Source organism: Crocodylus siamensis, chromosome 14, assembly GCF_052110815.1.
Source record: "Crocodylus siamensis isolate JL-2025a chromosome 14, ASM5211081v1, whole genome shotgun sequence".
Taxonomy (NCBI): domain Eukaryota; kingdom Metazoa; phylum Chordata; order Crocodylia; family Crocodylidae; genus Crocodylus; species Crocodylus siamensis.
In genome coordinates this window covers 15539882-15563683 of record NC_143408.1, presented here as the reverse complement: position 1 = coordinate 15563683, position 23802 = coordinate 15539882, and the positions used below count along the sequence as shown (strand labels likewise).

Here is a 23802-nt window from a genome sequence, read left to right as displayed (position 1 = left end):
GATGTGATTTGCAACAAGGCCAGACTCCAGTTTTTGTAGTGGTTGAGATCAAAGAAACCATATTTCTCTTTCCTTCTGTTAAATCCCATTAGGGTTGCAAGAAATGTATCTCCATTTCCAGCCTCCACACGAACACACATCGAGACTGTGACTTGGACCCAATGTAAAAGCGGCTTTTGAGGGCCAGATCCGGGAGATTCACGACTCTCCCATCCCCTTGCTAGGTAGCCGTATTCCAGCAAGACTTGTGTCTCCTCTCCTCTGGGTACTTCCATCCAGTTGGGATCCAGGCTCACTGGGGAGATACCTGCCTGAACCAGTGCATCTAACAGCAGTGCTGACTGCAGTGTAATTAAAGGGAGAGGGCAGCAATGATGTTGGTGCCCCCAACATTTAGCCCAACTACCTAATGGTTAACATGCTTGCCCAGCTGAAGCTGCACCAGTAGATGGCAAGGAACACAAGCCACAGGGCAAGAAAGAAAAAGCAACAGAGAATCTGACTGGCCCTTCCCTGAGAGGGAGCCCAGCCCACAGTGCTGTTTCTGTATGTTGCACTGAATAATCCGTTGGCAAAATGAAGTTTGAGCCCATGTCTACTCTAGGAAAACAGTCAAGTTTAGGATTGGATTAACTAGCACATACTAGCTAAGCAAGCCTATACTACAAGAATCAACCACTGTTGCTAGACAGGGTGAAGCTGGAGATTTGTTCAATCTAAAATCCTCCTTGAAGGATTCTCTTCTGGTCTGATCCAAGATGCTGAGGGAAAGGGGAGAGAGAAACCAGAGAAAACAAGCCTAAAATATTGCTTTTTCTCACCACGTCCATCAATTCACCCTGAGCTATTAGCTTGGTCCCTCTCACCAACACGAGATCCACCATTAAAAAAAGAAGGAGCAAAAAGAGATATGAAAACAATACATTTCTTCTTTTTATGTAAACATGTCTAAAATTGCATTTGAAAAAAAATGCATTGCAAAATAGCCCCCAAGTCCTCTTCCTCCAAGTATCACTGATCTAATGAGAGAACTTCATGTCAGCTGATGTACTCCTTGGGGCCTGGAGAACGTTAAGGTGGGACAGATTTGTGTTGTAACATCTCAGAACTGGGTTGTGGAAGGTCATTGAGCGGTAAGTGGTACATTGGCCTCACAAATGAGCTAACTGGGGTTCGAGCCTCTGTTGTCGCAGACTTCCTGCATGACCTTTACCAGATCACCTACATCCAATAAAGGACTGTGGCGTCTAAACCAGGTTGCAGGCTGAATTTTGGCACCCAAGCTCAAAACTACAATTTTAAAAGCTACTGTTCAGCTGCTGCCTAGCCCTGCAAGTGCCTGAATTCATACACCCCTCCGGAGGCTTAGAAGTCTGCTTCTGCATAGGCCCAAAACAGTCTCACTCTAAGAAGCATAGTGCCCATCTCATGGCCACGCTTGTTTAAGATCCAAAAATTAGACCTTCCTCCACGTAACCCTTGAAGGACCTCATCTGCTGGTGTACTCTGTGCATATCTAATGATGACAACATTGGTTTCCCTACAAGATATGCTAGTAGCTGCTTTCTTTTAAAGTGCAGTATGTGGGGGTGCCCACCTGTTATGTAATAACCTAGTTGCTAAAGCACTCACCTGGGAAGAGAGAGGTAGTTAGCTGTGTTAGTATGAAGTTGGACAGAAGGCAGGGCAGGGCAGGGCAGGATAGAACCTCGAAGGTTAACTGTTTCAGAGAAGCATAAGCTTTCATAGGTGACAGCTTACTTCATCCAACACTATCTGATGAAGTAGGCAGTCACCTATGAAATCTCATGCCTCTTTGAACAAGTTAAATCTCTAAGGTACTACCCTACCCTGCCCTGCCTTCTTCCTCTCCCAGGAAAGTTTATTTTCCCTCTCTGGCCTAAAGGGATTCAAACCCCCCATGTCTCCCAGGAATGCCCCAACTACCAGACTATGAATCTGGGTGGGACATGCTCCACCAGCCCTCTTGAAAAAAAAGCCACTATGCAAAAAGGAATTCAGTTTCATCATTTTAGTGGGTGGCTGGGCAGCACTGAGCACACAGAGAGATGGTCATCAACCCTACAGCAAGTAGGTTTTAGTTACTCATCTAGGAAAACTATTGTCCTCTTCAGGGACCATCAACTAAGGCTTGTCTAGAGCAGGATAAAAGCTAAAATATGCATTATAAAATGCTTTCACAGACACCTTTCATCTGCCTCTAGAAAAGCCAATAACTGTTCTTCAGGGTGTAGGGCATTCCTTTTTAAAAATCAGTAGTCCCACGTGGTTGTAGCCCTGGTCAGTCCTTCAGTTGGTGTAATTTCCTACCTGCATATCAACAGGGGGATGCTGAGTAACCATGGCACAGCTACCTGAAGAGCAGGGAGGGAAAAAATCTAGACAAAACAGTCACAGCGTGATGCTGCAATGAGCTAAACATGTCAAAGCAGCATGGCACTCAAGGGTGACAAGGTGATGTGGACATTGCTATGTGGGGTCAAGATGTGCCACTGCCATTTGGGCTCCAAAACCCTAAGCCATACATCACTAACTGCCTTCCTCATAGGACTGAGAGTTTGCCAACACTGTGGCTTCAGGAGCAGATCAATTCCATGTGCAGTATGACAGAACCATGTGCAAGCCCCAAGTCTTTAGCACCAGAAACTGATGCCCAGTTGCCAGTACTGTCAGACATTGCTTCCCTCAGCAGCCTCAAAACAGCCTGATATTAGTGCACACAGGAGAGAGCTGCCTGATGCTTCCACTCAAAAGTCCTCACGGGAGTTAGTTCCCATTTGCCATTCTGTATGTGCTTTGCAGAGAATGGAGCCGGACTTTAGCTCCAGCCAGCTCCAGAGACTCTGAAAACACCCATGTGGATTCCTGGTCCGTTCCCAAGGATGTGCTTCCTTATGGTGTTCCCTTTCTTTTGCAGGACTCCAGTCACTCGGTTGTGCTTGGGGTGCTCTGACAGAGCTCCTGTAGGTCTGGGGGACATAGGACAGAAACCAGGTTCACTAAGGGACTGATGCTGCAGTGTTGTGAAAACTGCTTTTGTTCCTCTCCTGCTGGAGAGAGACTTAATGTTGTGCCTCATTAACAGGATATATATGCTGAACCCTTTCTGTTTAGATCTACCCCTGATGTTTCACAGGGACACAAGATTCAAGTCCCATCCCACACTGTTCTACGTTATCTATGTTGTCAGTTAAATAACTGCTGTGAAAATTATCCCTGCATCCAGGAAGCCTCTTACTAGTACAAGGCAAAAGAGAAATGCATGTTTGGGATCTCATGAAAGTCAATGTCATAATGACTGTGAGGTACTTTGGTATAACAGTTTGGTATAACAAGTTTCCTGTATGAATACAGGAACACTCCAGGTAGCTTAGAGCAAAAAGCAAACAAGCTGCAAGCCCCTGTTAAGCTGACAACCCCCTACAATTTACTTACAGCGCAAGACTGAGTCTTTAATCTGCCTGAAGCCATTTTCCTTGAATGTCACACGGATGTAATAGATGCATCTCAGCTCCCGGGGGTAGTCCTTCCGGTCGATGTCCTTCAGCACTGGAATGGTGCGCCCATTGGTCATGGGAGCCTCTGCTAATGCTTGGTGCATTTGGTACCTGCACCAGGGATCCTGGAGGAAGCCAGGGGTTATTACCATGACCCAGCAGTGGCTGTTCTGGACAGCTTCACAGAGCTCAGTTACAATGGCGCTGCCTGGCGTGGCATCCCGCAACTGCAGGAAGCAACGGAAGGTCTCAGGCTGACTCTCCAGGTAGGAGACCATCTCCTCAACAAATTCAAAATCCCCTTGGTTGTGACAAATGCACACATCATAGCTTTTGGTCCAGCGGGCACTTCCTGAGCTGCTGATGTTCACCTGGGAGGCAGAGGGCAGTAGTGACCTTGGGTGGAACACTGAACTGCTGGCAGAAGAACTGGAGCTTCCCATCGGGGAGGAGGTGGAGGAGGAAGGTGAGTGTTTGGGAGCAGCAGTTGAGCTGCTTCCTGAGTTGGAGCGTTGCTTTGGTTTCTGCAGAACCCGTTTCAACCAGCCTGGAGAGTTTAAGAGACTAAGATAAGATGCATCGAAGGCTGAAATACCTCCTGAACCAGTCTACAGCCCCTCTCCACAAGTCACTTCTCCCCAGATGTACTTAATTTCCTAATTCACCAGCATGGGGCCATTCACAGCCAAGTGACAGGACAAGGTTAGCCTTGGCCCCAGAATCTGAGCAGGCCGGTCTGAAACTAACTGTGATGGTGCCACATAGTCAGCCCTTCTTTTCAGCAGACAGGTCTAGTACAGCCTAGAAGAATGGTCCACACCAGACCTGGGGAAAGGTGCAAGAACCCCAGAAAAGCAGACAGGAATAATCTGCTCCTGCCTGGGTCTTATCTTGGTCTTTAACAGAGACTGCCCTAAGCCACTGGCTCTCAATCTTTAGCAGCCCTCTGTAACTTTTCTCAGTTTGGTGGCACCCCAACTGAGAACCACTGTTGTACTGTCTCAGTGTACCAGGCAGTAAACTCCTTATTCAGTAAGGAATTCAATAGACTCTTAACATTTTCCTTTCTGCATAACAGTGCAAGATGGCAGCAGTGAAGTTCTTGACTTCTGTCCACACTCACTTAAAAAAAACAAATACAACCAAGGAAGTCTGACTTAGTTGCAATGGAATTACTCCTGATTTACACCACATTAACCAAGGAATGAAGTCTAGACAGCAAAATAAAGTGCTCTTCTCTTTTTTCTCTTTGTGACAGATTCCCATTGGTTATGAATGGGATTGTTGCAAATGGAATACAGTAAAGGTACAATACTGAATTAAATTAATTCAAATTGACCTGATTTGTCCTAACTTATGGAACACGCTGGATTTAAAAGTAGTAAGAGGTTGTGAACTTTTTAAAAAGCCACCCACATTTGAGTGGGAGTCAGGCTTGCCGTACTAAACACTGATAAACTGTTTTTTACATCACCATAGAAATACCGTGTGCTTTGTCAGCCCTGCTGTCTTTGGGGTAGTAGTTCTGAAGCAGGGTTCCTGCAGAAGTGAGGAGAAGGGTTCCTCTCCATGCTCCCACTGTGGGAGGTGATATAACTAGCCTACCCGAGTTCCTGCATATTGAAACATCTTGCTGAGTTTGAGAGTGATGTCAGGTTCCTTTCCTAATTTGCTATAGTTAAAGTAAATTCAAAATTCTTTAATCATGGTAGGGGCCAGCAGTTTAAACTTATAGGGAATAATCAGAAGTCCACTTAACCCTGCCTCTCATCTGAGATAAGGTATCTGGCATATCTGGACAGGTTATCCCGTTTCTATAAAAAAGGGGAAATGGATGAAAGCTTGGCAGGTTACCAGCAGAGCAGGGACTAACACTCAGTGTCCTGGTCTCAGCCCCTCATACTACCTTAGAAACATCTTATTTACTCACCAGCCATCTTAGGGAGGAAAACTCAGATGAGATGCATCCACATTAATCTTAGCCTGCAAGCAAGAGTGGGAGAGAAAAAGATCTGTTAGAAGCTGTTATTTCCTCTAGCAAAGGAAGTTACATTCAGGCTTCTCCTTGCTTTACTGCTGCTCACCTCCCCACATCCTCATCCAGGCAAGACACAATCCCAATACTATACAAACTTGCTTCATTTGCAAGTACATCATGAGAGAGGCATTTTAGCTGCTCGCATTGTCTGGTCTGAAGACAACAGGGCACTTCAGTCTCCAGGATCAAATGAGCGCTGAACTCTATTAAAAGCCATGCTTCCTGCAGTGCATGTTACATCCTGGTGTGCCTCTGTTCACATCACTGGAAGCTTTATTCATGAATCTGCACCAGCCCAGGAACAAGTTGGATTCTCTTTGTAATGTCTGCTTCCAGCTGCTCTGGGCTAGGGAAAATAAAAGGTAGCAAGGATTTTCTCTTTGCTGTGCTTAATATCCCACCCTCCTGGCACCCAAACATCATGGGATAGGAAAGTTTGATTTGAAAGCAAGATAAATCAACTGCAGAGGCACACGGCCGAAGACAACGACTGGAGATTGGGAGAAAGAGAAACTGGGATCAGCTGGGCAAGGAAACTGGGACTTGGACTTGATGCAGAGCCGGGGAGACTGGAACTAGCTGAAGGGAGAGACAGGGATTAGGAATTTGGGAGAGTGAAGGCATGAGTAGGGCTGGGTGCAGGGCAAAGCTAGCACGTAATGAGAAGCTTTGAGGAACAGAGAGTTAAACGGGAGAGACATGGAGAAGTCCTAGGACAAGGAGCTGGAGCTGAGTGAAGAGAAGGCATGGAGAGTTGGAAGGGATGGGACAGAAGGGACACAGAGTTTGGAGAGGATGACCCGCTACAGCACATTCCTCTCCAGAACCTGGAATGAAATCTAGGATCCCCAAGGCATTCCTCTGCTGGCAAACCCTGGCAAACCCACAGGCAACGTACCCCATCCCCCTCTGGCGGTGGTGCACAGAGGATGACAGCCCCTCTAGCTGTTACTCAGCTCCAGTAGCAGAAGTCTGTGTCAATCTAAAGTTTCCAGTGCTGCTGCGGATGAAGGTAGTTGTTGCTTTGCCACATGGTGGATCTTCTCTTAGCTGTTCGCTCTTTTAAGCCTAGGAAATAACATACAACTTTTAAAGGAACATAAACATTATAAAAACAAAAATTTCATTTTAGGCTACCCATGCAACCTTAATTCAGTCCTCTTATCCATATAGATTCTTTTCTCTTCATCTAGATATGTTAGAGGTATCTGGCTGCTAACATCTTGCCTCTACCTTTCCAGTCAAGGACATCCTTCCAAATGCTGGCAATTCACAATACCAGCTCCTGAGTCTTACTCATTAAAAGGTAGTAAGTTTCCATTTTCTCTCTGGTTGATCAAGACATGGAGTCCCACAAGAATGGCCTTTCCAAGAGATGCTTAGCTGGTCTGCCAAGTATCCTATAAACGTATATTCTGCCCACTGAAGCTGTTGGGAGTTCTTTGCTTTTATCTGTACTTGACTAATCCATTGTTCTTTACTGGCTACAAAGGTCATCTCAATAACAAATTTTCAAAGGTTTTAGCTGTCTGCCTTCCTTAGGAGACAGGAGTTGAAGTTATGGCCTCAAGATGCAGCAGAGAAAATTTAGTTTGAATTAGGAAGGACTTTCTTATTATGAAGATGGTTAAGTATTGGAACAGACTACCTAGAGAAGCTGTGAAATCTCCATCCCTGGATATTTTCAAGAGCAGGTTAGACAGACATTTTTCTGGGATGGTTTAGTCAAGGAAGATCCTGCCTTGACTGGGATGACCTTTAGAGGGCCCTCCCAGCACTACTTTCCTATGATCCTATCCTGATGTTGCATCCATATTAGATTGTAAGGCCAGTTTTGTGTGTGAAACTTGGTCCTTCTCCATGGTTCTTTGGAAAATTATCTGCAAAGAAGAAAGATAGGCATTCCTACTCTGTACCTCTGCCCAAAGTTCTTCCTCTTAAGCTGCTGGGAATCAATGTTTTAAACTGCCCATGTTATTGGTGATTATTGACCCTTTTTCCAAGATCGCTTTGCTGACTCATAACCATATATTTGGGAGGGGTACACTTAGAAAGATTTTTTTTGGCCAATACCAAAAGCCGATTATTAACCAGCCATATCAGCCAATACCAATCCAATTGCTGATAGCTGGCAGCTTGGAGAACAGCATCCGGCTGGTAAGTCTATGGAGGGAAGGAACATGGGGTGGGGGGAGGCAGGGAGGGCAGATCAAGGCCTCCATGGTGAGGGAGGAAGTAGGGAAGGGACTAGGGCAGAGCAGGCACTGCCCAGCTGGGGTGGGGGGGACAGGGTGCAGGATGGAGCCAGGGGTGGCTTGTCCAGGTCACCGGGGTGGCGGGGGGCAGCTCCCGCTGCTGCAAACACCCTGGGGGAGCCATGGGGAGCATGTGCCTCCCAGATTTGTGGGCAGGGCAAGGGCAGGCTGCCTGCTCCAGGTTTGGGGCTGGGGTTGCGCCAACCTCTTTGCAGGAGGACTGGGCTGGGGCTGCACTCAGGGCAGGTTGGGGCTGGGTGGGCAGCGGTGGCACTTGGGGGGGGGGCTACAGGATGAACTACAGCCACCCCAAAATTTACCATAGCCCTTCCCTCCCAGAGCCACTGTCACCCGTCCTGTCCCCACCCGCCCTGAGCACAGCCGTGTTCCAGCCAAAAAGATGCCAGCACAGCCCCTGGCCCTGAGTGGGCAGCCTACACAAATTCAGGGAGCACATGCCCCCAGTGCCTCCCCTGGGGGTGCATGTAGCAGCAGAAGCCACCTCCCTCCCACTCCCTGGACAAGCTGCACACAGCTCCATCCCACATTTCTGCACCAGCTGGCAGAGCCTGCCCCTGCCCCGCTCCCTCCTGCACCATGGGGGCCTCAGTCTATGCTCCCCACACCCCTTCCCCCCACAGACTTACTGGCTGGATGCTGCTCTCCACACTGCCAGGCTGGACTCCTGGCCACGTGCATGCTGCAGCTGCACACATGCATGGGGCATTTATTAGTGACATTATTGGCCACATCAGCCAAAAAAAGCTAAATGCAATAATGTTAATTTTCCTTTTATTGGTGCCAATACAATATCGACCGATATATTAGTGCACCTCTAATATTTGGTTTTATCATCAGTTCTGCTTTTCTTGCTAATTTCCTTCAAGCACCACATGTATCATCTTCTCTCTTTCCTGATTACCCAACCAAATACATTTGTTATGTATTCCAGTGGCGCACTGCTCTGAAGAAAGAATTTAGTTGGTATGGACTATCTAAGCTCCCCCACCAGGAGAACTTTACAAGGTAGTTCCACATTTCTCATAGCTATGAGAGAGTACCTGTTTTGCCATAATTCTGAAACAATGTCAAATACAGCAGAGATTTTATTCCTTCTTTGTACTCTGTTTATTTAAACTATTAACATTCTTGCAAATCTGAATTCTATAAGGAGTCCAGATTCTTTCACTGGGGCCCAAAGACCATCTTGCAGCATGTTATAATTTCTTAATCTTCAAGAACTATGTAACCTGGCCATATCGTTTATTGAATAATGCTAGTAAAATTGTACAATTTCATCCTACTTCCCCACTTCCATGAAAGTCCAGGATGACCAGTGCTCATCTAACAAGCAACAATTCAATGTTTTTCTCTTCCTTGTTTCTCCTCATTTGTCATATTGCAGCCACACACTGCTCTGAAGAAAGAATTATCCATCTCCATCCATATCCTTGTGGGTTTTTCTGTGGCGCTCCTCACTATGAGTATTTCAAGTATCAATATTTAATATTGGCAGGACTGCTGTGCAATAGGGAAATATCCAACCATTTTCAGGTGGAGAGCTGAGGAACAGATAAAAATATGCACTAATTTTGGACGCACCATTTGAGATACCCAAGATCTTTCTAAATTCCTACTAATACATAGCACAGTTTATATTGAAAGCACAGCTCTAACTGGCGTTAGCCATAGCTGGGTAGCTCAATACTTCTCAAAATGAGAGTTTCAAAATCAGGCTTACAGAAAATGAGGAACAAGAGTGATCATTTGTGAAATATTTGGTCTAAATGACTTACTTAGAAACTCTGTGGTAAGGAGGGAAACTCTCTACTCCAGCATTCAACTACCTTAACCATGAAACCTCCCCTTCTCTTCCTACAACCCTAGGGGGTGAAGTTACATGTTACATTTAGTCACTTAATGAGCTTTAATGCATGGATGCTTGTATTTTAACTCATGCTAAGTGCCCTTTGAGCATCTCAAAGTTATGCCACTTCAGGTGAGGGTTAACGCTGGGCCATGGTTAACGCTAGCTTGTGTTGGGGTAACTTCAGTCTATTCCACAGAGACAAAATGAGCAATTGCAGTCCTCTAGCATCCCAGCGTGCACTGCTCCCCCCAGCAGGCATACATAGAGTCTTGGCTGGCCCCTGGTTGCCAGTCTTCTCGTAGCAAGTCAGAGCTGTGCATGGGGAAACCAGTACCAACCCTTAACATGACTGCTCACAGGAGGTTCTAAGTTTAACACCACTTAAGATTGAATATAGTCTAAGTCTAACCTATAACTTCACCACCCTGTGACTCAGTCACTATCCACCTTGCACCTCTAATTCTGAAGCCTGCTGGGAATGTAGAGTGGTCGTTCCAGCACACAGCCATGAACACAGGTGCTTGTACAGCAAGAGGCAGAGCCCGGCACATGTCTTTGTAGAGCATCGGGTTACAGCTGTGGTTTCAGTTCCTCCAGAAGGAAGCCCCTGGCTCTACTTCCTCCCACAGTCTTATCTATACGCTCCCCATGAAGTCACAAGAGCTCCTTACCATACTTCTTCCTGGCCCCAGGGCTGGACTAATGTACAGGCAAACTAGGCACATGCCTAGGGCTCTAAGTGAAGAAGATGCCCTAACATATTATAATTATTGAGTGAACAAAATAGGGGCCCAAGAGTTTGTTTGCCTAGGGCCCACTAACGGGTTAATCCAGCCCCAGCTTTCCACAACAGGGAAGGACAGCCCTATGGGAGGGGGCTGCTTTGTGACCATGGGGCTTCTATCTGTTGTCTCACCTCTCTGGGAGGCATCTGCCAGCTCCTTGGACGCCTCTGAAGGAGGAATGCCAGGCTCCGTCAGGCGTTCGTTCCCTGCTGGGCGCTCCCTGCTTATTCCCTGCAACCTCCCTCCTGTGCCTGTTCTTTTAGTCTCCCCAAAGTCATTAAGCGGTGGCTATGTGACCTCACCCCAAGCCTAAGGCAACAGACAGGCCTGTAATTCCGGGTAAAAGCAAGCCCACCCACAGCAGAAACCCCCCAGAGCTTAACACGGTCCAGGCCTGGCTCCCAACCCCTGCAAGGGCACACGTGCGCGCCAGGGTTGGAGGGCATCTCCCCTGCCACCTCCCATCTTGCAGGAAAGGGACAGGGGCTCCGTGAGTATTTAGAGCAGCGGTTCACAACCGTTTTTGGCCCAGCGCCCATTTGCAAACACCAGCGGGGGGCCTGCCCCCGTGCCCCGCACTGCCAGCCCGCTGCCGCTGCCCCGGTGCGTGGGGCACCGGGTCCCAGCAAGCCCCCCGCAGGCTGGAGCGCTGCCTGCCAGGGAGAACCCACGTTTTTCTCCTTCAGAGGAGAATCCATTGCTAACCCTTCCGTATATTCTCGCGACCCCCTTCCTGGGGGCTGAGTAGCGCAGATCTAGAGCGCGCCAGACCCCGCAGCTCCGCCGCGGCCCGCACCTGCCCCCGGGTCCCAGCGGCGCGCACCTGCCGGCCCCTCGCCCCCCGGCTCCAGCGGGCGGGGCTGCAGGGCGCGGCGGCGCGCCAGGCTCCCCTGCCCGGCCCGCCCGGGGGGGCGCGGTACTCACGGGCTGCGGCCGCGGCCCGGTGCGTCGGGCCAGGCGAGATGAAGCCCCGCCTCGCGGAAGCGGCTCGCCAGGGATCCCCCGGGCGCCAGGGCCGCCCCGAGCCCGCGGCCGGGCCCTCGTCACTGCCCGCGGGGCGGGGCGGGGCGGGGCGGGCGCACCTGCCCGTTGGCACCCGGGGCAGCAGGGGGCGGCGCTGCAGCCCGCCGCGCGATGGGAGCGACCCGAGTTTTTCCTCAGGAGCAACAGTCCTCGGCGCCGCATGCCCGAGGGCGCTTCCCCCACGCACTGTGCCTGTCACGAAGAGGAAAGGGAAGACGACGGGGCTCCTCTGCCCTGCTCCGCGCTGGGGGCGTTTCTGTGGCAGACCCATCCGAGAGCTGCGTGCGCCTTGTCACTCGTTTCACACCGAGACAAACGTGCGCTGGGATTTGCAGCCACGTGCCACATCTCTGGGGTGGCCGAATGGTGATCCTGGAGCTCCCTGCGGCCGGGGCTTGAGCCTGAGTCACCCCTGCGGCCGCGCCGAAGCATCCGATGTACGTCGCCGGGCGCGGCTCCCTCCAGCCCTCCGTCGGCCCCGTGCCGAGAGGAAGAGGCAAGCCCAGGGCTTCGCCCCCCCGCCCCCCGGTGAGTGACTGCAGACCGCAGGCCCTGCGTGGGTTGAGTGACAGCAGCTGGTTTCATAACCTCGCTTCAGCCTCGGGGCTCCCCCTCGCCACACCCAGGGCCTCTGCAGCCAGCCTGAGCGAGCAGAAGAGGAGCGGCAGGGCAGGCTCCTGGGGCCTTGCCGCGCTTTGAAGGGAGCTTTGTGCATCAAGAAGCCCCAGAGGAGAAACAGCCGGATCAGGTGCGAAAATGCAGAGACAGATCCGTGTGAAGGGGCAGTGCAGTGGGCCCTGAGCGTGCCTAGGTTTTCTGCTGGCTGGGAGGTGGTCTGTGTGCACTTACAGGACAATTTGCATTAGGGAGGAAATTGCATAGAGGGGTTTTCCTTTTCCTTTAATGGTAAATGTTTTAAAGCTTCCCCTTCATTGTGGTCTGCAGCTTGCCCTCCATGTGCTGTATAGGAAGGTTTGGAGAGGTTGTTCATTTACTCCTTAATTACAGCACATGGCATAGGGGATCTGTATGGTACTTTTGGGCTCTTCTGTTAGTTTAGTGTGTGGCTTTTTGAAGCAGGGTAGTAGCCAGAGGCTCCTGAGATAAGGTCAGGATATGTTCCTTAATTTCTTTTTTAATCTGCTCGAGTTAAAGTTAGGAAACCACATGCTCTCTGTCCCACAGCTTTATCCCAGTCATGTTCTGGGAAAGCTGGGTACTGGGCTGTGGACTGGGAGGTCACTGGAGAACCAGTCCAGACTGGTGGCAACTGACAGCTGCTGACGGTTAATGGCTGCTGGGTGATTTCTCTCTGGTTTCTTGTGGAGAGTTACCAAAAAAAGTGGCATTGCCAGGCTCACCAGAATGGGGTTTCACTGATGGGCAGGATGATGCCCTCTCCCAGTCCTAGAGACTTTCACTTCATCTTCACTGCTGAAGGCACGCTAGGAGGGGAGAGGAGGGCTGAGCTTTGTATTGTTCTGGTTAGTTGGTAGATGAAAAACTTTAGTTTCCACGGCTGCCAATCTAACATCTTCCAACAACTCCTTTCTACAGGACAATGTACACAGGGTAGTTTCCTGCAGGGCAAGTGTGTGCGGTCCTGTTAGGCTTGGGGGTTGCGTATGTCGTTCCCAAGGGTCTAAGCTCCATTTGTTGTCTCCCCCCTCTTGGCCACCGTCCTAAGGCAAAGGAGCAGGTAGTGACAAGCTGAACTCAGAATGAAGCACAGCTGCATCCACTGGTTCCGCAAGGGGCTTCGTCTGCACGATAACCCTGCCTTGTTGGCAGCAATGAAAGACTGCAGTGACCTATATCCTATCTTCATCCTTGACCCCTGGTTCCCAAAGAACATGCAGGTCAGTGTCAACCGCTGGAGGTTTCTGATTGAGTCGCTGAAGGATTTGGACGAGAGCCTGAAGAAACTGAATTCAAGGCAAGTACAATTTGAGCAGGTCTCAATGCAGGCAAACTGTCCTCAGGCTGGTGCAGGAGGGAAACATGGAAATACCTTAGGCTTGATTTTTGCAGGCCTCTCCTGCAGGACTCTCAGCACATTCAGAGAGTTACTGTGGAGATGCAGGTCCCAGCTTGCAATACTCCCTCTCACTTGGGAGTGCTCTCGTCAGCCCTGGGGGCAATATGGGTCCCAGCATGCAGTTCCCTCTCCTGACTTGGGCCGAGCCTGGGTTTCTGTGCTGATCCTTTCCCCAGCCCCTGGCTGACTGCGGATGCTGACCATGTCTCTACAGGCTGTTTGTGGTACGCGGCCATCCTGCAGAAGTGTTCCCAGGCCTTTTTAAAGCATGGAAGGTAACACGGCTGACATTTGAGGTAGATACAGAGCCCTACTCTAAGCTGCGTGATGCAGAGGTAGTGAGGCTGGCAGCTGCACATGGTGTCCAGGTTATCCAGAAAGTGTCCCACACCTTGTACGACACTGACAGGTTGGTACCAGGGGTGGGGACCCTGCCAGGCTCATTCACTTATGCACATTCAAGTTGCTTGAGCCACAACAAGATGAAGGTGCGGGTGTTCTTTGTCCTGTAGTCTGGTAATAGAAAACCCTTTGTTTTCCCCAGGATAATAGCTGAGAACAATGGTAAAGTGCCTCTGACCTATAGACAGCTGCAAGCTGTGCTGGCTGGGCTGGGATCCCCAAAGCAGCCCGTGCTAGCTCCCACTCTGGAGACCCTGAAGGGTGAGTATGGGGCAAATTCTTCTGTTAATGTGATAGTTTTCTGCTAGAGATTCCAGGACTGGGTCTGCAGACTTCTGGGATTATTAAATTCCCCCAAATCCTCCTTGTGTGCCCAGCATTTCCTTTCCTAGCTCCTGGTGTTGTGAGGCTGGCTTCCACCCCAGAGGTGGCTGCATTTTTGGTGCTTGTGTTAGGAATTTAGTTCTGTAAGGCATTTTTGAGATTCTTTACAGCTGAAGGGGCTAGAGAAATGTACAGTATATTTCAGAACGGCAGCACTGAGTGTATGTTTCCCTAGACTGCTGTACTCCTGCCAGAGACAACCACGATCCAAAGTATGAGATCCCTACGCTGGAGGAGCTGGGACAGGACCCAAAGGAAGCAGGTCCTTGTCTCTACCCAGGGGGGGAATCCGAGGCACTTTCCAGGCTGGATTTTCACATGAAGAGGATGGTAGGTGCCCAGCATTAATCCTGTCTCTCCCTCTGCCTCCTCCAGTGAAGAGCTGACACTGATTTACTGAGTTATAAAGCAAAAAGTGTCACAGAACATCTCGGGCTTGCACAAAACTTTGCACTTGGGTTACCTGGACTTTGGCAGGAGTAGCACTGAGGGACCGAAACAGTGCCAGTATTTCCCATAAAACTACATTTGAAGGGAAAGTTTATACTTTAATCCCTAGTTTACTCCTGAGGCCTTATGGCTGAGAGCAAGCGAAACTCTGAGCATCTGAACCCCATGCCCCTGGACTTGGGCCTGCAAGTAGCATGCCTGCCAAAGAATCTGGAAACATCTGAAGACCCAGGTAGGGTGGAGGATTGTTTGCTGGTAGTAGGGCCATGCATGGTACTTGACTGACTCATGGATTTGAAATTGTTTTGGCTGATTTGGCTTAGAACATGAAAAATTCTCTTTTAAAAAAAAAAAGTTTATGCTTTAATAAATCATCTTTCCTAGGTGCAATAAGTTTTGTCAGAAACTCTCAGCCAGCTCCTCGGGAGGAAAAGACATTCAGTCCTGCCCCCTTTTCCTCCGACAAAGAAAGCCCCTGCTTTGCATAGCTGAGTTTTAGCTTCCTCTCACCTCCTTGCCTTTCCTTTCTCAGACTTGGGTGTGTAACTTTAAGAAGCCTGACACGGAGCCCAACACCCTCAGTCCAAGCACCACCGTGCTCAGCCCTTACATTAAGTTTGGCTGCTTGTCAGTGCGAACCTTCTGGTGGAAGCTGGCTGAGATCTACAGAGGGGTAAGGCAGTGGCCCACTCAACTTGGTAGTTCTTTTATTAGGTGGTAGCTCCTTGCTGTCTGGTGCAGTAACATTAAATTACTGGATCAGGCAGGTGTGAGATGGATGTAATAGTGTTTCTGACAAGTGAATTGTGCTCTGTGGGGACTGCTGGAGCTTCTGAGGCATGGGGCTTTTGGAATAATTTCTACTGCTCTCAATACGTTAAATTATCCACTTGCCTTGATCAGAGAGGAGGCTGTCTTTAAGCCAAAGGAGATGGAGCTTGTATGGCAGTAGGACCTACTCAGCAAGACAGTATGTGGGTGAGATGAATAATGCAGCAAGTTATAATTAACTCTGAGCATCGGGGGACCTGGGCTTGCACCCTCAGATTGCAAGAGAGCCTTGTCCTAATCTGAATTTGTCCATATTTCCAAGGACTTCACAGTTCGGTGTTATGAGTAACTTCAGGTTGAGAGAGTCCAGGCCTGGAACAGCAGAGTATATCATGGGTCAGGATTAAGGTGCCTTGACTGAGTTGCATGGGGGTATCTCATAACTGGAGTAATAGGAAAGTGGCAAGTCAAGGCTGCAGTGCTTTGGCTACACTGTTTGTGTGCAAGAAGTTTGGAAAACCCCTCCCTGGATTATGCCCAGCTCTAGCCAGTCCTATTAGCTCCGCACTCCCCAGGGGTCTCAGAGAATCCAGTGAATGGGCACAGCAAGGCTCGGAAGCCAATAGCAATAACCCGAGATCCCTTTCCAGGGCAACCTTTAATGTTCTTGTGTTCGTTCTTGCAGAAGAAACACTCCACCCCACCAGTTTCTTTGCACGGGCAGCTGCTGTGGCGGGAGTTCTTCTACACAGCAGGGGCTGGGATCCCCAACTTCAACAGGATGGAGGGAAACCCCATCTGTGTGCAGGTGGACTGGGATGACAACCTGGAGTATGTCAAGGCATGGAAGGAGGTACTCAATCTTGCCAGTGTGGGCCAGAAACTAAAATGCTCCAATGACAGCAGCTTGATCTTCACTGTAGTGCCTTTTGGCTAGCTACTCCAAAGGCCCTGCTCCTACTCTAACCAATGGAGAATTCAGGGCCAAGGCCAAAGGCAATGGAGGTTGTGCTGACTAGATGGACCTGGGAGTCAAGGCCCTGGATTTCTGATGTTTTGCTGGAAGAACTGCAGCAAGCTTCATCAGTTCCTAATATGCATTCACTGAAAGCTGCAGCCACATATTAAAACTGGATGGTTTGTATTAGGCTTTGTGCTCAGAGGCCAAATACATCTGGAGGTGTCTGCAGTTCTCCCAGGAATCAATCTCACCCACAATATCTTGTGCTTGTCTTTAAAGGACAACTGTTTAGTACAAGGACTTATTTTACACAGTGTGCGTCTGTGTTCTGAAGATGGATACAGTTATAAGAGGAAATCATACTGGTCTGGGAAGGCAGGACTTGGTCCAAGCCTGATCCTTCAATGTCAAAAGCTCAGCACCTGCCATGTCAACTAGCAGAGAGCCCTGTGATTAACAATACTTATATGGTCTTTATCAGTCTGGGCCTGAGCTCTGGGGGCAGCCTCACGTAGCCTGAGTGAGGCACTCCTGGCCTTGCTGGAGCTGCCCTGTAAGTACCTGGCTGGGTCAGTCTGCTGCTGGTTAATCTCAAGTTCTGTTTCTTTGGCAGGCCCGGACAGGCTACCCCTTCATTGATGCCATCATGACACAGTTGCGCACTGAAGGCTGGATCCATCACTTGGCCCGGCATGCTGTGGCCTGCTTCCTGACACGAGGAGACCTCTGGGTGTCTTGGGAGGAGGGACAAAAGGTCAACAGCTTTTGTCTGCTGCTAACTCATGGCACTGCGGTCCCACTGTGAGAGGGGCACTGCGTGGGCTTTGTCAGGGGTTGCTTAACAAAATCGCTAAGGGCATAGGATGCTCTGGCAGCTGCTGGTGATGCTATCTGTGACTGGCTCTGAATGGGAGAGAAGCCAGAGACTGCTGAGAGCTTCAGTGGCTTCTTATCCAGTTAGAAACCAAACCTCTTCAGAGTAGTTGGTGAGGGTTTGAGGCTTTGGCCTGCCTGGACCTCTGCACCCACACAGCAAGCTGGGCATAGGGAATAGTTCCCCACACTGTAGTGCAAGGGAATGGTACTTGCCTGTTCCAGTGGCCCCTACTTTGCCTGCACTCTGAAGTGGCTGTTCCCTAACTACAGTAATAGGGCACCCATATCTGTGGTATTTTATATCACTCACAGGGCTGTCTTTATTCTTCCAAAGCTGAGACATCTTTTCCCAGTCCCTGGAGTTTCTTGTAGTTTCAGAGAGATGCTAATTTGAAGGCAATTCCTGGCTGCATGCACTGGCCTATCCCAGTACTAGTCAGTAGGAAAGGAATTTCCTGCTTTCACAGAATCCTAGAATTGAAGAGAAGTAGGGCTGGAAGGGGCCTCCAGAGATCCATCTAGCCCAGGGGCCAGCAATGCTTTTGGGTAGAGTGCCAAAATACTCACGTTGACTTCTAAGATGCTGGCATGCCGGAGGCAGATGGGGGAGAAGCCATGAGGGGCCTAATCCTTGCTGGAGCAGCCCAGCCCCTTCTCCAAGGCATGAGTGCCTAGCAAAATGCCTTTTCATGCCACGCTCTGGCACTTGTACCTGGGAATGTCTAACCCTGATCTAGTCTAACCCCCTGCCTGAGCCAGGATCATCCCTATCCAAACCATCCTATACAAGCTATCATGTAAACTCTGCACAAGACTACCCTCAACCCTGATGCAGCACAGACTTAACATCCTAACCTGCCACTGTTAAAGCAGGGAACCATAGCAGCCAGTATGTTGCTTCTCTGAAATGTCAATATATGTTCAAGAGATCCCAGGTAGAAAGCCATGTCCCATGCTACAGAGGAAGGCAAAACCCTCCACAGTCCAGACCAATCTGACCATGAGTTAACATTTCTTCCTGCCCCCAAATCTGGTGATCAGTCTGACCCTGAGTGGAGGGGCAAGACCCTCCAGCCAGGAACCTCTGGTTTTGTTCCCAGCAGGAGCATTGGCATGCCCCAGTCAAAGTCCCCTGCTTTGGCTGTAGCCAACACCCAGTGCCTCTGGTGAGGCTTAAAAACACCCTGATGCCTGTAACAGAAAAGCAGGGTGGGGAGTGGGGACAACCAGCAAGGCTCAGAAGTTATGGGAAATACCCATAGAAGAACATAGGCATAGCTATGCTTGGATCATTGCCAACCTTTTCTGGAACCTCCAGTGATGGAGAGTTCACAGCTACCCTAGACGGTCTATTCTGCTGCCTTACTGCTCTAACACTGAAGAAGTTTTCCCAGATCTAAGTCTAAACTTACTTTGTTGCAGCTTCCAGCCTATGAGCTGTAGCAAGAGAGAAAAGGTGTTTTCCCTCTTCTTTATGACAGCACTTTAAGTATTTGAAGACTGTGATCATGTCCCCTCTTAAGCACCTTTTTGACAAGCTAATCATACCTAGCTCCTTCAACCTCTCTTCATATGACTTGCTTTCTAAGCCCTTGATCATCTTTGTTGCCTGGCTCTGGACCATCTCTAACTTCTCCATGTGTTTTTTAAAATGTGGAGCCTAGAACTGTACACAGTACTCCAAATGAGGCCTAACCAGTGCCAACTAGAGAGGAGTATCACCTCCCATGTCTTGCACCTAATGCTTCTATGAATGCAGTCGAAAACTGCATTCACATTTTGTGTGGCTACATCACACTGTAGACTCATTGAATCTGTGATCTATAAAGACTCCCAAGTCCTTTTCCATCAAGCTGTCATCCAGCCAGGTGTCCCCCATGTTCTATTTGTGTTTTTGATCATTCTTTCCAAGGTATAGCAGTTTGCATTTGTCCACATTGAACTTCATTCTGCTAGCTCTAGCCTAATCTCCCAGTCTGTTGAGATCCTTCTGAATTGCACTTGCATCATCCCATATGTTCATAATTCTTCCCAGTTTTGTGTTGTCTGCAAACTTGCTCAAGAAGCTTTCTATGGCCACATCCACTGTTCAATCACTAATAAACATGTTGAACAGCACTGAGCCCAGGACAGGCCCCTCTGGCTCTCCACTCGGAATCTCCTGCCATTCTGACATGGACTCATTAATCATTATCCTTGGCTTGTGGCCACTGAGCCCATTATCTATCCACCTTGTAGGATTTTCATCTAGTACACATTTCTAATGGGTTTATCAGAAGGTTGTGAGGAACTTTGTCAAAAGCCTTGCTGAAGTCCAGATACACTGTATCCATTTCCTTCATCCAAGTAGTTACTTTGTCAAAGGAGATCAGGTTTGCTTGATGTAATTTGTTTTTCATAAATCCATGCTGGCTGCTTGTGTTTGGCTTTTCGTCTTCCAGAGGTTTGCAAATGGCCTTCCTTAGGATATACTCCAGTCACTTCCCAGGTATTGAGGTGAGGTTAACTAGTCTGTAGTTCCTCAGATCCCCCTTTTTGCCTTTTTTTTTTTTTCCAAAAGAGGGGCACTTTGTTGTCCCTTTTCCAGTCCTCTGATACCTGGCCCATCTCCCACAACTTCATGAAGAACATTGCTAAGAGCTCTAAGATCTCCTCTGCCAGTTCTTGCATCCTCCCTGGGATGAAGGAACTGGCAGAGCCTGCTGGCTTGATTTCATTGAGATCTCTCTGACCATCTCTTGTTCCTGTCCTCCCTTTTCTGCCTGCTTACTGCAGGGCATGGACAGCAAGACCAGCCTGGAGGCTGACAGCAGTGACTTCCTAGGGACCTGCTGCCTGAGGGTAACACCTCTCCCCTGCTTTGGTGCCCACAGCCCAACAACTATGGGCCAAGGTGATGTTTAGGCTGGTAACCAGTGGAGCCCAGGGTAAAGGGGAGCGGTGTGCTTTAGGGTGTGGGGGAGGTACAGAGGCTCTTGGCCTCTAGCTCTTCCCCACTCTCCCCGCACTTCCCATTTCAGGTCTTTGAGGAGCTGCTGCTGGATGCTGACTGGTCCCTGAATGCTGGCAACTGGCAATGGCTGTCAGCGAGTGCCTTTTTCCACCAGTTCTTTCGCGTCTACTCACCCGTTGCCTTTGGCAAGAAGACGGACAAGAGCGGAGCGTATATTAAGTAGGTTTAAGCAGAGGCCAGGTCTGAGCCCAGCCTGCCCTGGGGGAGATGTGGGTATCTGCTGCAGCCTGTGAGTTTTTGTTCTGTGGTGTTTGGCTAGAACACCCATTACAAAGAGTTCACAGGACTCTATGGCTTGGAGGACTCTGTCCATCCAAAGGAACTAGTGATGGGAGAGGATGCTTGCTCCTCTCAGCTCTTGGCCCCAGGCTAACTCATCTTGGTGGTGATCACTAGTCACCACCAATCAATAGCTCTTGGGTAGCCTCAGAATTTGGGAATTTTTGTCCTTTTTTTAGCTGCTGTGGTCAGATAGCCCCTCAGCTGCCAGCCAGGAGGCAAAAAAATGGGTGGATCAAGGAGACTGTCCACCACCAGGCCTCCTTGTGAAGTTGAGTCATACAGTATTGAAAGCAGCTGCTGTAGTTGCTGATCCTCCCCTGTGGGTCTACTAGCTCTGTCAGGAGACCACTCTGTTCCGTTGTTGGCTTGTTTCTTGTGTGGTTGCTGATTTCTTTTCCCTGGGGCTTGGTCATTGCACAGGAAATACCTCCCCATCCTCAGGAAGTTCCCTGCTGAGTACATCTATGAGCCCTGGAAGGCACCAAGAAGCATGCAAGAGCAGGCAGGCTGCATCATTGGCAGAGACTATCCCAGACCTATCGTGGAACATGAAGCTGTGAGCAAGAGAAACATCATGCGCATGAAGGCAGCGTATGCCCAGCGGTCACACAGCAAATCTGCCCAGGTGGAGAAAGAGGGTACCAAGAAAGAGGGTACCAAGAAAGGTAATCATGCTCCCACTGAACTATTTCGGAGCCTGCGGTATCTAAGGTTGATGCATGAAATGCAAGGGGATGGGAAGCAGGGACAACTGTGCCTGGGTGGAGCTTTGTAGCCTGGTTGAGACAGTATCAGCCTGTGACAAGGAAGCCCTAAGATTTATTAACCTTGCTTCACTCTGCCCTTGTGGGGGAGGAACACATCAGGTTAGTCACAGCCCTGCACTGGGCCCAGGTTCCCCAGAGATACCTGCCTACCCTGTGAAGTGCTTTGAGACAGGAATGAAAAGCACTCTTAAAAATCAACATGTCATTACATTACTGCATGGCTCTTCCTACCAGCTGAGGGGTGCCAGACCTTTCTGAGCCACTCATGCTCTGAGTCACTCCATCCACAGGGCTTGGTGCACAAGTGCAGTGTCTCTGAGTGGGGAAGGTAGGACACTCCTGCCCTCCTCAGTCAAATCACCTGTCTGCTCTTTCTCACTAGGTAGCAAACGGAAGCTGCCGGCTGGTCCCTCTGTGGTTGAACTGCTGACAAAGAAACCAAAGGCCAAAAGCAGCTGAATCCTTCAGTGCAGGTCAGATCTTAACGCAGTGGCCCTGCTCCATCTGGGCCTGAAGGCAGGAGTGTCAGCTGCCACACGACTCAAACATCATAAGACCCCGTTTATATCCCAGCTGGCTGTGTAACAGGGTCTTTGGGGTTGTTCTGACCCAGACTGCCTAAATTCAAGGGAGCTGCTGTAGTTTTTTAGTACCAGCTGTGCCACTGGCTTGGGAAATTTAGTATATTTCTTTCTTCAGCCCTTCAGGGCTGCTTCTCATGCTGCTTCTTGGCCAAACATATGGTGTTTGAAACCCCAGGGAAACACTGGATCAGTCTGAAAAATGAGTGTTATGCAATGGATTTACTGTCCCAGGATGCTGCTGGGGGGAAAAGGGAGGAGGAGTGTGCGACTGTCCCCATTTTATACACAGCAGGCTAAGACATAGGGAATGGTGGGCAGGTTTCCAATGGGAGCTGCTGTGTGCTCCCAGACTTGTCCAGATCACTGTGGCAGATTTGGAAAGTGAGCCCAGCCCTTTAGTGAAGCACCAGGCCCACATACCCTCCTCCCTCCATGCTGATCCATTGTCCCATGAGCCCTGACCCACATTTTTAACACCTGGCTTTTAAAAAATTACTTTTTTCTTCCTTGAAAGTCTCTTTTAGAGGAAGTGACATAGCAAATATACACAGACTCATCTGGTCTGAGACATGCCTCTGGCTCTTGCATTATGAGCCCAAATATACAGCCATTTTTTAGGGAGCAGAGAAGCAATGTTTATTTATGAGCAAATAAAAAGACCTGCATGTTTCTGAAGGCCCCGGCCCCTGCCCCTGCACTGGGAAGTGGCACTGATGGTCAGTCATATCCCTTGTAAGGTCAAGAGGAATCAGACTCTAGGGCTGCCTTGTACTGATCTTGCAGTGATACTTGCTCATTGTCACCCATGTCCCCTAGAACCTGTTCCACTCTGTTCATTCCTTGATTAATTCCATCATTGCCTGGATACATCCTCCCTTGAAAATTTGTATTAAAAACCTGTCACGGGATACCCAAAACTCTAGTGGGTCATATCTGGGGATACTTTCCAGACATGCAAGTATCCCCCAAATTGGGCCGGCTACCATCACGTTTGATCTCCATCAGCAGCTAATGATAAGCTATACTCATTATTATCATTTTTTGTTTTTACAAAATGTATTCAGTATAAAATGTTTCAGTAGTCCGATCTAATCAATAAATAACCAGTTTGTTTATACTTGGCTCCACAGTAGCCAGGAGGCAGAGGACTTTTCTTGTGAAGGGAAAATGACACCCTGAATCATGCAAAGAACCAAGGAGGCTGGAGGAATTAGAGTTGCTTCAGGTCAGAAGCTAGCAATAGGGCCTTTCTGTATATCTGTCTCCAAACTTAACATTCTTTTGCATGTTTTTCTGCCTTGGGCAATAAACCTGTTTGGGATTTTTGTCTTAATTTGGGGATAAGCATAATCTCCAGGTGGTTGCCATCAGCAGATATTCCCTTATGGACACTGCAGACCTACTTTTTGCAAACTCAAGGAACCCGTGAAGTTCCTAGAATCTTCCTCCACTGAGCCATCAGGGTGTTGGTGAGACCAAGTCTTGTTCAAGGCAGTAGTGTCTCCCATGAACAAGATCCAGCCAGAACCCTGAGGATATGCAGCAGCACCCCATTCTCCCACCCATTCTCATTAAAAAGCTAGGCCACTGTGGCATTGATACCTACAGTCAGATGGATAGCAAATTGGCTGAGGGGCTGCACTCAAGAGCGTGGTGGTGGATGGCTCATATTCGACCTGGAGGGATGCGAGCAGTGGAGTCCCCCAGGGCTCAGTCCTTGCGCCGCACTGTTCAATTTCATTAGCGACTTGGATGAGGGGATGAAAAGCACCCTGTTTAAATTTG

At 49.2% G+C, this 23802-nt stretch overlaps 2 protein-coding genes across 5 annotated transcripts; one reads left to right on the top strand and one right to left on the bottom strand.

The window, feature by feature from the left end:
* Positions 1-917: 917 nt before the first annotated feature.
* Positions 918-11812, bottom strand: TIRAP (TIR domain containing adaptor protein). 3 transcript variants are annotated; one of them, XM_090027244.1, is made up of 6 exons: positions 11391-11527; positions 6455-6624; positions 5603-5902; positions 5449-5501; positions 3457-4065; positions 918-2990 (listed from the first exon to the last, which is right to left on the bottom strand). In XM_090027244.1, the coding sequence occupies exons 4-6, from the start codon at positions 5453-5455 to the stop codon at positions 2947-2949; spliced, it is 660 nt and encodes a 219-aa protein (XP_089883370.1). In that variant the 5' UTR covers positions 5456-5501; positions 5603-5902; positions 6455-6624; positions 11391-11527; the 3' UTR covers positions 918-2946. The 3 variants fall into 3 exon arrangements, with proteins under 3 accessions (XP_089883370.1, XP_089883369.1, XP_089883368.1); XM_090027243.1 differs by lacking the exons at positions 5603-5902; positions 11391-11527 and adding an exon at positions 11677-11812; XM_090027242.1 differs by lacking the exon at positions 5603-5902.
* LOC149853401 (cryptochrome-2-like) lies at positions 11535-23132 on the top strand. Of its 2 annotated transcripts, XM_090027238.1 has the most exons (11): positions 11535-12237; positions 13177-13425; positions 13742-13936; positions 14072-14190; positions 14489-14643; positions 15296-15436; positions 16220-16387; positions 17109-17249; positions 20392-20543; positions 21087-21331; positions 21816-23132. In XM_090027238.1, the coding sequence occupies exons 2-11, from the start codon at positions 13211-13213 to the stop codon at positions 21890-21892; spliced, it is 1608 nt and encodes a 535-aa protein (XP_089883364.1). In that variant the 5' UTR covers positions 11535-12237; positions 13177-13210; the 3' UTR covers positions 21893-23132. The 2 variants fall into 2 exon arrangements, with proteins under 2 accessions (XP_089883364.1, XP_089883365.1); XM_090027239.1 differs by lacking the exon at positions 15296-15436.
* Positions 23133-23802: the final 670 nt, after the last annotated feature.

Bases quoted from the DNA above. Each gene is read 5' to 3' on its own strand.
- TIRAP (XM_090027243.1), bottom strand. The intron at 2,991-3,456 runs GTAAGTAAATTG...TATGTCCCCCAG, and splicing joins TAAAGACTCAGTCTTGCGCT to ACCTACAGGAGCTCTGTCAG.
- LOC149853401 (XM_090027238.1), top strand. From the start codon at position 13,211: ATGAAGCACAGCTGCATCCACTGGTTCCGCAAGGGGCTTCGTCTGCAC. The intron at 13,937-14,071 runs GTTGGTACCAGG...TGTTTTCCCCAG, and splicing joins ACCTTGTACGACACTGACAG to GATAATAGCTGAGAACAATG. The intron at 16,388-17,108 runs GTACTCAATCTT...TTTCTTTGGCAG, and splicing joins ATGTCAAGGCATGGAAGGAG to GCCCGGACAGGCTACCCCTT.